Source organism: Benincasa hispida, chromosome 8 (assembly GCF_027475165.1).
Source record: "Benincasa hispida cultivar pf3 chromosome 8, pf3_genome.v1.1, whole genome shotgun sequence".
In the NCBI taxonomy this organism is placed as follows: domain Eukaryota; kingdom Viridiplantae; phylum Streptophyta; class Magnoliopsida; order Cucurbitales; family Cucurbitaceae; genus Benincasa; species Benincasa hispida.
In genome coordinates, this window is record NC_143485.1 from 38,579,634 (window position 1) to 38,593,793 (window position 14,160).

The following is a 14,160-nucleotide window of genomic DNA, read 5'->3' on the forward strand; positions in this document are numbered from 1 at the left end:
TGGTTCTGGTTCATGAAAATTGTGAAGATATTAAGTAGAAAGATGTAAGGATGATTATAGATTGTGCCGTTGGTTGCATTTTAACTTCTTTTGGCTGGATAAAATAGAAGTGTTTTCTTCTCCATTTTTTTTTCCTTGAACATTTGTGGATTTGGACTACCACATGGAGACTCTTACGTGCTAAAATATTCTTTTCCCTTTGGCGACTTTAACTTGGGGCCTTGGGCTAGAAGCCAGCCCCTAGCTCTAACCAATCCAAGTGTCCCCCCACCAACAAAAAAAAGAAAAAAAAGAAAACATTTTGTTGGTTTCCTTTTTGACCATTTAACTTTCTTGAGTCGTAGTGCATCCTGATGTTGCATATGTTATGTGACTTGATTTTGTCAATTAATTTTCCTAGTATGTTTGAATACACATTGTGCTAGAAAGACCTACTATTTATAGAAGATAAGTTTCTTTCTTGATCTTTATATTGATTTCTATGGTCCAGTGGTATCTTTGTCCTCCTCTTGAGACTAGGTTTGAAAGAAGTTTTAGAATTTTTTGTGGCCAAGAAACTAACATGGACATTTTTTTGGACACTTGGTTACTCTTTTTTTCTTCTACCTAGTCAACTACCCCATTTTTTTAATTATTATTATTATTGTAATTAAAGGCAAGCTCATACACCAATTGGCATCTTTTTTCGTAACCATTGGTGTGTGCAAATATCTCATCTCCCCCTCCTTTTGTATTTTCTCCCTTGATAATTGAAGTTCTGTTTCTTATAAAAGAAATGATCTTTATATTGATTTATTTTTATTCTACTGTGCCAGATTCTACAAAATATTGTTTCTCGTGCTAGAGATACAGCCTCTACATCACAATCCCTTAGCACGAAGGAGGTACTAATTTTCTTCTATGATGATTCTTTAGAAGGGCCTTTTGTTCTGCAGCATCCATTTAGTTATTTGTTCAAGGTAGTGATCGAAAGATTGTTGGTCGAGTGGAATTCGTCGTCCAATTCCAGACCAAATAATTTTAACCGTTACCACTAAAAATGTAGTAGTGGCAGCATGGGTAGAACATAGGGAACTGAAGAATTTCTCAGTCAAATAGTTTACAGCCTAAGGTAATTTGGGGGGGGGGGGGGGGTTGGAATTTGAAGTTTGTTGGTCGAGAATAAATAAATTGCAGTAAGTAAATTGAGACTGAATTCAAATAATTAAAATATCTAACCTAGCCCTTTGAGTTAATTCCACATATTGCAACTTGATCATGGATTCCTCATATCATTCCTATATTGCCTAGCTTAGCCACCTCACCTTGAAAAGCTAGGTGAGGGTCCAAATTATCAAATCAACCAAATTGATTAGATGTAACACATCCTAACTAATTTAGCTGACCGCATTAAGGATAGAAAAACCGCTAAGTCGAATGTCCAATTGGAAACGACAAATCAAGCATTCAAATTAACTCTTCCCTAGGTTAATTAGACAATCTTCGTTGAGGTGAATATACAACTTACAAGCTAATTTAATTTATTTCTACACCAGATTAACATGCAATTGAATGTCACGTATTGCAAATTAAATCATAGCGACCGATCATACATCGTAAGCAAAAATATAATCAATAATCATTCATAATCAGAGAAGAGATTGATGTAGTAGGAGTTGGGGTAGTTTAGTAAATTCAAGATTAATCACCCTATCCCACATGTAATTCTCTATAAACAGAGAACTCCTCTCTTGTATTGATTAGATTTTGATGACGAATTAAAACTTCGACTCCAAGATTCTTCCAAGATTTCTCCAAGACTCTTTAGTCTTCACCAATTGGTATTAGAACGCCTTTGTGAAAGGGTCTGATGGTGTTTCATCAAGAACACCAACAAGCTTCTCGACCTCCAACCTCTAGATGCGAAAGCATCCTCTTTCTCCTCTCAACCTGTCAACCAACAATTAACTCTTGTAGAGACTTCTCGAGGAAAGTTCAACACGAAATTGCTTGAAGTTCAAACTAATATGGCTAGAATTATCGCCACAAAGTTGTGCATTCAGCAAGTTGTAGAAAATCTTACTCAAAAAGCGAGAGATTTCAGATGTTGCAGCTCCAAATAATGCAATTCCTATTCAAGAACAACACCATAACCTTCTGCACAATCAAGAACAACACGACAATCCAATCCATGGCCAAGAATGTGGGAATTTTCATCAAGATTTTCATGGGTGTGATCAACAAAATAGCCAAGAAATTCAAAGGCAACTTCAAGATTTTCCGCAAAAGCAAGAAAATAACCAACAAGTCTTACCAAGAAACCAAGAAAATAACCCACAAGTTCTCTCAAGAAATCAAGAACCAACAAGAAAATCTCGAGGAGAGTTAAACAGAGTAGTTTTAATGCCTAATCCTATTCCATATCTTCTTCCAGTCCCAAATTATCTGCAAATAAGACCAATGTCACAACATTTGACGTGTTTAGATTATGACTCATCCGAAGAAGAAGAATGCCATAGTCCTCAACCCATTTATCCTCCAAGATTTCAACCTCATCGTCATGTAGAAAATCCTTTATTCCAAAGGCAAATTCCTCTCATTCAACTGCAAAGATGTGTTAATCAAGATTATTTTCTATATTGGCAAGATCAACCATATTGGAGGCAAGAAACCGACTTCAAATCAATATTTCAGCATACAATAGGAAGATGAACATTGAGATCTTTTTAGATTGGATAAAAAATGTGGAAAATTTCTTCGATTACTTGAGAACCCCGGAAAACAACAAGGTTAAATTGGTTTGAAACTAAAGAGTGAGGCATCGGCTTGGTGGGATCAAATCCAAGGCAACCAACGTGCTTATGGAAAAATACCTATGACTAGCTGGCCAAAAATGTTCTTTTCTATGCTTAGAGATATTGCCTTTGTTCAGAATGCACTGTATGGGATAAGACTAATCATCATATCCTCGTACCCAGTGTGGTATGCTATAAAGCCGTGGTTGTTGCTTATTGCCTTCTAGCTTACTACAATCTTTCTTTGCTCAAATCATGCTTTCTAACGTTTGCGAAAACCTTTTTCTCTAGTTTTCTAAAACATTTTCTCAAGAATGGGGTGGAGGTTGTGAGAAATGCCCATTGTGCCATCGGCTATTTGAATTTGGATTGGCTGACTTGTTTGAGGGCGAGAACAAGTGCCGTACAATTGCCTTGAGACCCTTACGAGTACGCGTTTGTGACATTTTGCACCTAGGTCTGTTGAAAAATTGGGCAAATTGTCATAGAATACATAATGAGAGGAGTGGTTAACTGCCATAGTTCTCCATTCCTAATTGGAAACACCTTTTGTATACCATATGATTGGTTCCTTTATACTTGAAAATCTTTGGATATTTCATTTATCAATGAAATTGTCTCTTATAATAAAAAAAAAAAACAAAACAAAAGAGGAGTGAAATGGGGTTACCCACTCCTCATCCTCTCATTGTATAAAACTCCCTCTTGAGGGTGGGCGGTCAAATGAGGAGTAATAAGTTGTCAACATGGCTCCGGAGGTTGTTGAATGGATTAGGAGAATTATGGACAAAGTTAATTCTCAAGGATATTGCTCAAAATACATATAAATATATATATGCAAATGAAATTGGTTCTCAAGGATATTGCTCAAAATACATATTTATTGATTGGATTAAAATCAGTTTCTTGGACAGGGACTTCAAAATTTTGTCAAAGAAAACCGCTTACAGTTTCTTAAAAGATATTTTTGCAACGGAGGCACCTCTAATGTATTTGTGTCAAAGAATTCTCGGCGTGGCTTGCTTAAATATATTTTGGGTGTGTTGCATTCACTTGGTTGATAATGATGATTAGAAACTTACTGAATAATGAAATTGAAGAGATCTGTTTAACTCTAACTAGAGTTCTTAGTCTTTCTGGACAAGGAATAGGCGGAATTCTGATTATAGAAGGAATATAACTGGCGGCTATTTGGGAAAGAAGAGTTCTCAGAAAGTGAGGTTACTATCTGGGCTTTGGTACTTGAGGGTGCTGTGCCACTGTGGGAGGGAAGGGGATTGGCAGCCAAAAGAATTCAGAAAATTTGGAGTAAACTACAATGCTGTCAGGCTACCTGGTACTTTTTATGCCTGAAATGGGAATGCAGGAGTCTTTGTTTTGCTCTTGCCAGTATGGGTTAAGATGTTGGTATGGTCTTCAGGCAATTTCCCGACACATTCTATGGTAAAAATTTCCAACTATTCTCCAAGAATGTTTAAAGCTTTGGTTGAAAGTATGTTGCAAGTCCCAAAGCCCAAAAACTGAAAAAAGGTCGTTATCTTAATATGGACTTGACAAAATGGTGAATTGAATTTTAATCTCTTCTCGTGAAGGGTAATCATGCTAAAGATGGGCTACTTCAACTTCATTGTGGATCATACCCAAAAGCAAGGCAAAGTGATATGGCTGAACATGGTGAAAGCAATCATATAAGATATCTGGTGGGAAAGAAGCCATAAAATATTTGATACCCTCGCTCAAAGTGGTGGGGAGATTAGATGTGGCTAAATTAAGCTGCCTCTTGAAGTTCGTTATCTGCTGGAAGTTGTGGAAATTGGTGGGTGCGTGTGAACAATTGGGTTGTTTTGAACCTTTGATGAGCTACTAATGGGGGAGTCCTTTGGAATTTTGTTCATACTTCTAATATCAATTATTCATAAAAACAAATAAGCAAGAATTAGATTTAAAATTATATTATCATTAATTTTACACAATCTAATAAAAAAATTTGGGTTCGTGGACATGCTAAATGAGAATGACATGTCTAATGTCTAAATTTTCTATATATTTGAGATGCAGTTTCGCCAATTGGCCAATAAGATTGGAAACCTTGAGCGGCCGTTTCTTAAAGAGTTCTTTCCTCGGTGGGTTGAATCATGTGGTTGTCCAGTGTTGAGGTAAACAATATACCATTTTTTATGCTCTTACGTGTCTGCTTATTTTTTGCTTACCTTGATTTGTGTGTGATATCAGGATGGGATTTTCCTACAACAAGCGAAAAAATATGGTCGAAATGGCGGTGTCACGGGAATGCACAGTTTCACCAGCCACAAGTGTAGAAAATCGGGACAGTGATACTGGATGGCCTGGCATGATGAGTATCAGGATTTACGAACTTGACGGTGTGTTTGATCATCCAGTTCTTCCAATGACTGGAGAGACTTGGCAGCTACTAGAAATACAATGCCACTCCAAACTTGCTGCTAGACGCCTCCAGAAAACTAAAAAGGGGTCAAAACCTGATGGTTCTGATGACAATGCTGATATACCTGCACTTGACGTTCGCTCTAGGTTTATAATTAACTCCTGATTTGATTTTATCACCGATAAGAGACAATCTGCTTATCATTTGCTTGAATGCGCTATACTGTCTCTTGACAGTGTGGAATCTCCTTTGCTATGGTTGAGAGCAGACCCGGAGATGGAATACCTTGCTGAAATTCATTTTCATCAACCTATTCAGATGTGGGTAAGATCAAATTTTGTTGTTTATAGTATTTTCGTTGGTAGGCTACATGTTTGCCTGTATTTCATTTCAGGTCTTTCAAGATGGTTTAGCAGGGTTTTAGGTGAACGAGCACAAGGAGTTTCATTATCATGCAGATGTCTTATCTATTCGTGTTGTTGTTGCTTTATTATTTATTATTTATTTCCTTTTTTTTCCTGTTTTTGTTGGGGGGAGACTTTTATAAGAAAATTAAATGCAGAAGACATCGGGAAAGGAAAATTATTTACACTCGTTTTTGGTGGGAACTATGGTTGGTTCTTTTCATTTCTCTTCTCAGCTTTAATTGGTTATAAACCTGAAATAGGAGAGAAGGGAGAGTTGGTTAGGAAGGGGAAGCTATAAGCCCTACTGAATGTACAATATTTACAAGCAAAGTGAGCTTTAACTGGCTAAAACTAATGTTTGAAAAGTGGGCTTTGATACAGGGAGAGAAGGGAGAGTTGGTTAGGCAGGAGAAGCTATAAGCCTTACTGAAGGTACAATAGTTACAAGCAAAGTGAGGTTTGATGTAGGGAGATAGGGAGGTATCAAAAGTGATATTATTAGGGGGAGAGGGAGAATAGGTTAGATAGGAGCGGAAATTTGATAGATCAATAAAATTTCGAAGATATGCTCGGTTAAAAACTTAGTGGGATGACCAACTCAAGAGGAATGAAATATTCTAATTCGACATCCCCGCTGATATTCAAAATTGTAAATATTCTATAGGGACTATAGTGCATAGTCGGAGTCTCATTCTTAAAATGGTGTTCTCCTTTTTTGTGGGCCTGTTTTTTATGCCATGTATTTTTTCATTTTTTCTCAATGAAAGTTGTTTTCAAAAGGTCAACTTGATTTTCAAAATTGTGGTAGTTCTTAAAAGTGTAAAAGTGTCTTCATAAAAAATATTTACAATTTGCACTCTTGTTTGCATTTGAGTGTTGAATATATATGTATGAGACCAATTTTATGCACTTGTATTTTTTCATTTTTTCTCAATGAAAGTTGTTTTCAAAAGGTCAACTAGATTTTCAAAATTGTGGTAGTTCTTAAAAGTGTAAAAGTGTCTTCATAAAAAATATTTACAATTTGCACTCTTGTTTGCATTTGAGTGTTGAATATATATGTATGAGACCAATTTTATGCACTTGTGTTTGGTTGGTTTAGAAGTGATTTAGCTCGTTATCAGAGTAGGTCTTGTGGCCAGCAATGATTTTTTTCCTTTTTCAGAAGAAGATACGAAACTTTTCATAAAGAGAATGAAGAGTTCAAACAAAAGGATACAAAAAACAAAACATATCAAATATTATCAAAAGACTTGAAAACCAAGAAACTCAGAGCACAAGATTATAAGGAATTAATAAAGCAAGCCTGCAATATATATCTTGATTTGAAAGCCCTTCAAACCCTTTGGAGAGAGAACACCATGATGAAGACTTAAGCCGAGCCGAGTTAGAAATGGAAAAGCAAGGTTGAGAACACTGCTGGAAGATGTGATGATTTCTTTACATCCAAATCTCAGAAAGCAATGCTTTGACCGCACTAATCCAAAGCAAATAAGCTTGTGAGTTTCAACTAATGCCACAAAGCAAATTAAATGTAGAAAATACTGGGAAGGAAAATATTAAATTTGTTATAACCCATCAACTTAAGCTCTTGGGTTGATTGGTGATTTAACATGGTATTAGAGCACGAGCACAAAGTTCTAACTTCAAACCTTTGTAGAGTTATTTTCTCTTTGTTATAATTCTATAATTAGGATTTTCCATTCTTGTAAATATTTTGTGATATTTTCCTTTTCTATGCCTTACACTTGTATATATTCATATCTTTGGTGAATGAATAAAGCATTCTGATTTTTTCTCAAACCTAAGAGTTTTACATAGTATCAGAGCTCTCTAAATAAACTTAGGGTTTTTTGTGAACCTTGGGGTTTGAGAATTTAGAACCCATTTGTGATATGTTTAGGGTTTTGTGGAGAGGTGAGTTTACACTTTTGCTCACAATCGTCGTCTTTGGTTCGTTCGTCGTCGTTAGCCGCCGCCGTCGGAAAAAAAAAAAAAAGAAGCTGTTTTTTTTTGACATCGCCCAGTCCAAAGAGAAGTCCAGCCGTCGATCTACAAAACCTCAAAGTCCGGTTGCCATCTGACCAGCGCGTGAGGCTCACGCGCCAATCGTTCTTCTCTGCTGTCCGTCCTCCCGCCGGCGCATGCGCCGTCCTTTTTTGTTCGTTTTCTGTGGGTTTTCTTTAGTGTGGTTGACTCTTCTTGGTGGTGTGTTTGTTTGGGATATATAGATATTCTCACTGCTTGTAAAGACCTCTCTTCGGTAAATTAGGGTTTGATTCTCTGCTGTTCGGTGTCTATTGTTTTTTAGGTAATGGCTGATCAGAAACTAGTAGTCATGTCTGAGATTGTTCCTATGGTGTCAAAAGTAACTGAACACAAGTTGAATAGATCCAACTACTTTTCATGGAGATCAAATGTCCGCCACTTTATTAGGAGCATGGAGATGGATGATCACATCACAGAAGAGCCACCGATTGATGTTAATAAGAAGCAGAACAGACACTAACCGTCCGAACATTACTTTACTATTAATTAATTGGAAATCCGAGGGGTTGACCCGACCTATAGCCTTTATTTATTATTAAGCGCTGTGCCAACTTGCGTACAAGATTGATATATGGATTTGATGAAAGCAAGCCCTTTCATCCTAATCTCATCTACTGAAATGTGAGAATCTACTGTGTGTAAAAGGACCACCTTGTATGCAAGTTGTGTCTTCCAGTGGTCTTCTAGCGTTAGAAGAAGTCGTGTCCACCTTCTCGGTTGATTCTGTGCCCACCCTATCTATCATCGTAGAAGAAGTTCCTAGGAAAGATTATGGTTCTCGGGTATTGGTGGCGGGACGATTCAAGGATGCTTCTACAAATCAAGAATTCTATTGACCGTGAAATTGTTGAACTAGTAAATCACTGCGAATCAGTCAAGGAACTATTGGAATATCTGGATTTTCTTTATTCAGGGAAAGAGAATATTAATAGAGTGTTTGATGTTTGTAAGACTCTATATCAACCTGATCAAGGAGAAAAATCTCTTACAAGCTACTTTATGGAGGTTAAAAATACATGCGTGGAATTCAATGCCTTGATGCCAATTAGCACGGATCCAAAAGTTCTAATGGCTCAACGTGAAAAGTTGTTTATCATGAGCTTTTTAGTAGGCCTTGCACTTAAATATGAGATGGCCAAAGATCAAGTGTTGTCAAGCTCAAATATCTCCTCGTTGGAAGAAGCTTACACTTGAATACTTCGTACTGAAAAGACAAGCAGTTACGTCATCTGATTCTAGCAGTGCTTTGATTGGGTGCACAAATGATTACAGAGGTAATAAGGGGGGTGAATCAAATAGCTTCAAAGGTCATCCAAATAACCAAAGATCAAATCCAGGAGGTATTGTTTGCTATTATTGTCATAAACCTGGCCATACGAAACGTGAATGCAAAAAATTGCTGAATAAGGGTCAGAGGATGCCATCACCCTTTGCTTATGTCGCCTCTACTCTTGATAATCTTGACAAGTCAATTACGATTTCTGCAGAGGAGTTTGCTAAATTTCAGCAGTATCAAGAGTCATTGAGGGCATCATCTTCTACTCCCATTACGGCCATCGCAGAGACAGGTAACATTTCTAAATGCCTTCTTTCCTCCACGTCAAAATGGTCATTGATTCTGGCTCTACAGACCATATGACAGGTAACCCTAGTTTATTCTCTAACCTTTGTACATCTACCTCTTCACCTAATGTTACTATAGCTGATGGAACCTCCACTCCTGTTTTAGGATTAGGAACTGTCCATCTTACTGAATCAATTTCTTTGTCATCACATTTAAATTTACCACATTTCTCGTTTAATTTGATTTCGATCAGTATACTCACTCGTGATCTTCATTGTTGTGTCTCCTTTTTTCCTGGTTATTGCTTAGTTCAGGATCTTATGACGAAACAGACTATTGGTAAAGGGCGTGAAGTTGGAGGTCTTCACATCTTTGAACCACAAACACCTACGGCCATCACATGCTCAAGTGTGTCGTCTCCCTTTGAAGAGCATTGTCGTTTGGGTCATCTGTTTATCTCTGTGTTGAAGAGTCTTCGTCCACAACTTCAACATCTGTCTTCTTTAGATTGTGAGTCATGTCAGTTTGCTAAATTTCATCGTTTGAGTTTGTATCCTCGAGTCAATAAACGAGCTAGTGCTCCTTTTGAATTAGTCCATTTTGATGTTTGGGGTCCTTGTCCTATTGAGTCCAAAGGAGGGTTTCAGTATTTTGTTACATTTGTCGATGACTATTCTCGTACTACGTGGTTATATTTAATGAAAAGTCGTTCTGAGTTACTTTCTCATTTTTGTAACTTCCATGCTGAAATCCAAACTCAGTTTAGTGGTGCTCTTAAAATCCTACGGAGTGATATTGCTAAGGAATATTTCTCTCATACACTCAAGTCTTATTTAGATGTCCATGGTATTCTTCATCAATCTTCTTGTGTCGATACTCCATCCCAAAATGGAGTTGCAGAACGAAAGAATCGTCATCTCCTTGAGACAGCCAGAGCTTTGATGTTTCAGATGCATGTTCCAAAATCCTTTTGGGCTTATGCTGTTTCCACAGCTTGTTTCTTAATAAATCGTATGCCTTCTTCGAGATACCTTTTCATACTTTATGCCTCAAGCAAAATTTGTTTCCCATTCCACCCAAAATATTTGGTTGTACCTGCTTTGTTTGGGATGTTCGGCCTCAGCATACCAAGCTGGATCCAAAGTCCTTAAAATATGTTTTCCTTGGTTATTCCCGTGTCCAAAAGGGGTATCGGTGTTATTGTCCTAGCTAAATAAATATTTTGTCTCTCCTGATATCACGTTTTTTGAACATATCTCATTTTTTCATCATCATTATTCTCTCCGAATAAGAGTCAGGGGGAGCATAAGGAAGTAGAAGATGATTTCCTTGTCTACACAGTTGCTTCTCCCTCCGATCCTCTTCCTGATTCATCTCTACCTGTGGCTATCTCTACTCTTCCACCCATCGTTAAGGTCTATACACGAAGACAACCTCCTTTAGTTCCATGCCCTGTACCAGAGTCTTCTTCGTAAGTGGATCTAGAAACGAGTGATGATCTCCCTATTGCTCTTCGTAAAGGTAAACGTACATGTGCTCATCCTATTTCCTCTTTTGTTTCATATAACCATTTGTCGCCTTTCACATATTCATTCATTGCATCCTTAGAGTCTGTATCCATCCCTAAGACTGTTCATGAGGCTTTGTCTCATCCTGGTTGGTGTGCCGCAATGGTGGAGGAGATGACTGCCTTAGATGATAATTGTACTTGAGATTTAGTTTCTCTTCCTGTAGGAAAGAAGGCTATCAGTTGCAAATCGGTGTTTGCAGTTAAAGTCAATCCTGATGGTTCTGTTACTCGGTTAAAAGCGCGCCTCGTAGCGAAAGGCTACGCACAAACTTATGGCGTTGACTATGCTGATACTTTTTCTCCTGTAGCCAAAATGGCATCTGGGAGGTTGTTTATTTCATTAGCTTCAATCAATCATTGACCTTTACATTAGCTTGATATTAAAAATGCATTTCTTCATGGTGATCTTCAAGAAGAGGTGTAAATGGAGCAACCACCAGGGTTTGTTGCTCAGGGAGAGAATGGAACAGTGTGTCGCCTTCGTAAATCCTTGTATGGATTAAAGCAGAGCCCACGAGCTTGATTTGGTAAATTTAATCAGGTGATTGAAAGCTTTGGAATGCGAAAGAGTAGGTTAGATCATTCAGTCTTTTTTAAGAGATCTGAGGGTGGTGTCATCTTGTTAGTTGTATATGTGGATGATATTGTGATTACTGGTGATGATGCTTCAGGTATCCAGTCTCTAAAGACCTTTCTTCATAGTCAATTCCATACTAAAGATTTGGGCATGTTGAAATACTTCTTAGGAATTGAGGTAATAAGAAGCAAGAAAGGAATTTTATTATCACAGAAAAAATATGTACTTGACTTGTTGACTGAAACAGGAAAGCTAGGGGCTAAGCCATGTAGTACCCCAATGTTGCCCAACTAAAAGATCCTGAAAGATATAGGAGGTTAGTGGGAAAACTTAATTACCTTACAGTGACTCGACCCGACATAGCCTATTCAGTAAGTATTGTGAGTCAGTACATGTCATGTCCTACAGTTGATCATTGGGCTGCATTGGAACAAATTCTTTGTTATTTGAAGGCTGCTCCCGAACGTGGTTTATTATATAAGGATTATGGTCATACTAATATTGAATGTTTCTCAGACGCTGATTGGGCAGGATCTAAAGAAGACAGAAGATCAACCTCAGGGTATTGTGTTTTTGTTGGTGGTAATTTGATTTCTTGGAAGAGTAAAAAGCAAAATGTGGTGTCACGTTCAAATGCAGAATCAGAATATAGAACAATGGCACAATCTGTGTGTGAATTGATTTGGATATGTGAACTTCTTGTTGAGTTGGGATTTGAAATCACCACACCGACAAAGTTGTGGTGTGATAATCAAGCAACACTTCATATTACGTCTAATCCAGTATTTCATGAAAGGACCAAAAATATTGAAGTTGATTGCCATTTTGTACGTGAGAAAATTCAACAAGGGTTGGTATCTACAGGATATGTGAAGACTGGAGAACAATTAGGAGATATCTTCACGAAAGCATTGGATGGAAGACGTATAGATTTTCTATGTAATAAGTTGGACGTGATTAACATATATGCTCCAACTTGAGGGGGAGTGTTATAATTCTATAATTAGGATTTTCCATTCTTGTAAATATTTTGTGATATTTTTCTTTTCTATGCCTTGTACACTTGTATATATTCATATCTTTGGTGAATGAATAAAACATTCAGATTCTTTTTCAAATCTAATAGTTTTACACTCTTCAACTAATATTGAATTCCACTTGTTGGGTCTTCAACAAATTTTCAAGCCCCATGCAGTTCATATTAAATTCAAACCCATCAGCTTAAAGCTAAAGGTTGATTGATGATTTAACAATTGTGTACATGTATTTTTACGTAAAATATTTACTCCAATTTGTCTTTCATTATCAGATCAATCAATTAGAGAAGGACAAGGATGTCATTGCCCAAGCACAAGCAATCGCGACCTTAGAGATGTTGCCTCAACCATCTTTTGCTGTTGTTAATGCTCTGAACAATTTCCTGAGAGACCCCAAGGTCATAAATCTTTTTGAGATACAGTTATTTATTATCTTTTAAACTTACAATGGATTGTGAGTAGCTGAACTTTGGTATGAAGGCCTTCTGGAGAGTAAGAATTGAAGCAGCAGTGGCAATGGCCAAAACAGCCTCAGAGGTATTATTGCCATTATTTTATTTCAGACTTGAACGCTTAACTGAAACCTTTATTTCTTTATCTAAATTGGTTCTACAGCAATTTATCTACTTATTTATTGACTATTCCTTGTTGGAAGGTTAAATAACGATTCCTCATTTTTCCAACCCAGTGGAACGTAGACATTCAGGAGCTATAAATTTGTCACTTAACCTGTGTAAACTGTAAAGTAACGCAGGTTCCTCATTCTTTTAGTTGAATTTGACTTTCTTCTGCAGGATACTGATTGGGCTGGTTTGCTTAATTTGATTAAATTTTTTAAAAGTCAGAGGTTTGATGCAGATACTGGACTCCCCAAGTAAGATCCAAAAGAGTTTTGTTTTAGTGAGTTTACTTTTGGATCGCCTATTATGACTCTTTCTTTTTCTGATATTCTTACCAGGCCAAATGAATTTCGTGATTTTCCGGAGTATTTTCTTCTTGAGGTAATGCAATGAGGTAGGATTTGTAATGTGTTGTGGAACAGCCTATTTGGTTTCCACAGTTCTGAAATGGTTCTTGTATAAACCATATGAAGCCATAAAATTGTCACAATTTGTTGCATATCCTTTCTGGATATCTTATGTGGGCATCGGTTATTCAGATAATACTCATGCAAAACAACCTGATACTAATACTATGAAAATCATTAAAATGATACCTAAATAATTCCAATTAAATCAGATACTCTCCAAGTGGATATAATCTTGAAAGCTTTGTCGTTCTCTTTCTTCCAGATTGTTTAAAAGATGACATTGTTGCCTATTTTTTACGTTCTGCTGTCTCTACAGTCCTATTCTTTTCTATATAGAGTTTGAATTGACCTTCATGCAGACTACATACAAACAATGCACAATAAGGAGTGGCTTATTTTATGAGCATTTTCAGAATATGCATCTAATGATCTAAAGGACTTTTTCGTCGGTCTGTGCTGTGGTCATTGATGATTTCAGAATATTTTGTATGCTCTTTTTGTACTCTTAATAACATTACGAGGCGGTCCCCACGACTCATGCCCATAATTAAGAACATGAGCACATACTTAGAAGTGAATATTGTCTGAGTTAAAGTTGATGTGTGCATCACTGATTGAATGAATCCTTCAATCACGTCTAGATATTAGAAATCTAGGATTGTTGGTTGATCGTTGTTTTTTACTTTATTTGAGTGACAATTTCTGTACACTTAATTTTTTACTTTATTTGGTTCTCACTCGAATACTA

At 37.0% G+C, this 14,160-nt stretch overlaps 1 protein-coding gene across 2 annotated transcripts in view; it reads left to right on the plus strand.

Annotated features, from left to right (window-relative positions):
• Positions 1 to 14,160, plus strand: part of TAF2 (TBP-associated factor 2) — a 36,109-nt gene that overhangs the window by 8,373 nt on the left and 13,576 nt on the right. For both annotated transcript variants that reach the window (XM_039038722.2, XM_039038723.2), the window contains 8 exons: positions 816 to 884; positions 4,833 to 4,930; positions 5,007 to 5,324; positions 5,415 to 5,502; positions 12,655 to 12,780; positions 12,863 to 12,919; positions 13,177 to 13,256; positions 13,341 to 13,383. In XM_039038722.2, the coding sequence (XP_038894650.1) occupies positions 816 to 884; positions 4,833 to 4,930; positions 5,007 to 5,324; positions 5,415 to 5,502; positions 12,655 to 12,780; positions 12,863 to 12,919; positions 13,177 to 13,256; positions 13,341 to 13,383 (879 nt within the window). The remainder of the gene's footprint in view (positions 1 to 815; positions 885 to 4,832; positions 4,931 to 5,006; positions 5,325 to 5,414; positions 5,503 to 12,654; positions 12,781 to 12,862; positions 12,920 to 13,176; positions 13,257 to 13,340; positions 13,384 to 14,160) is intronic.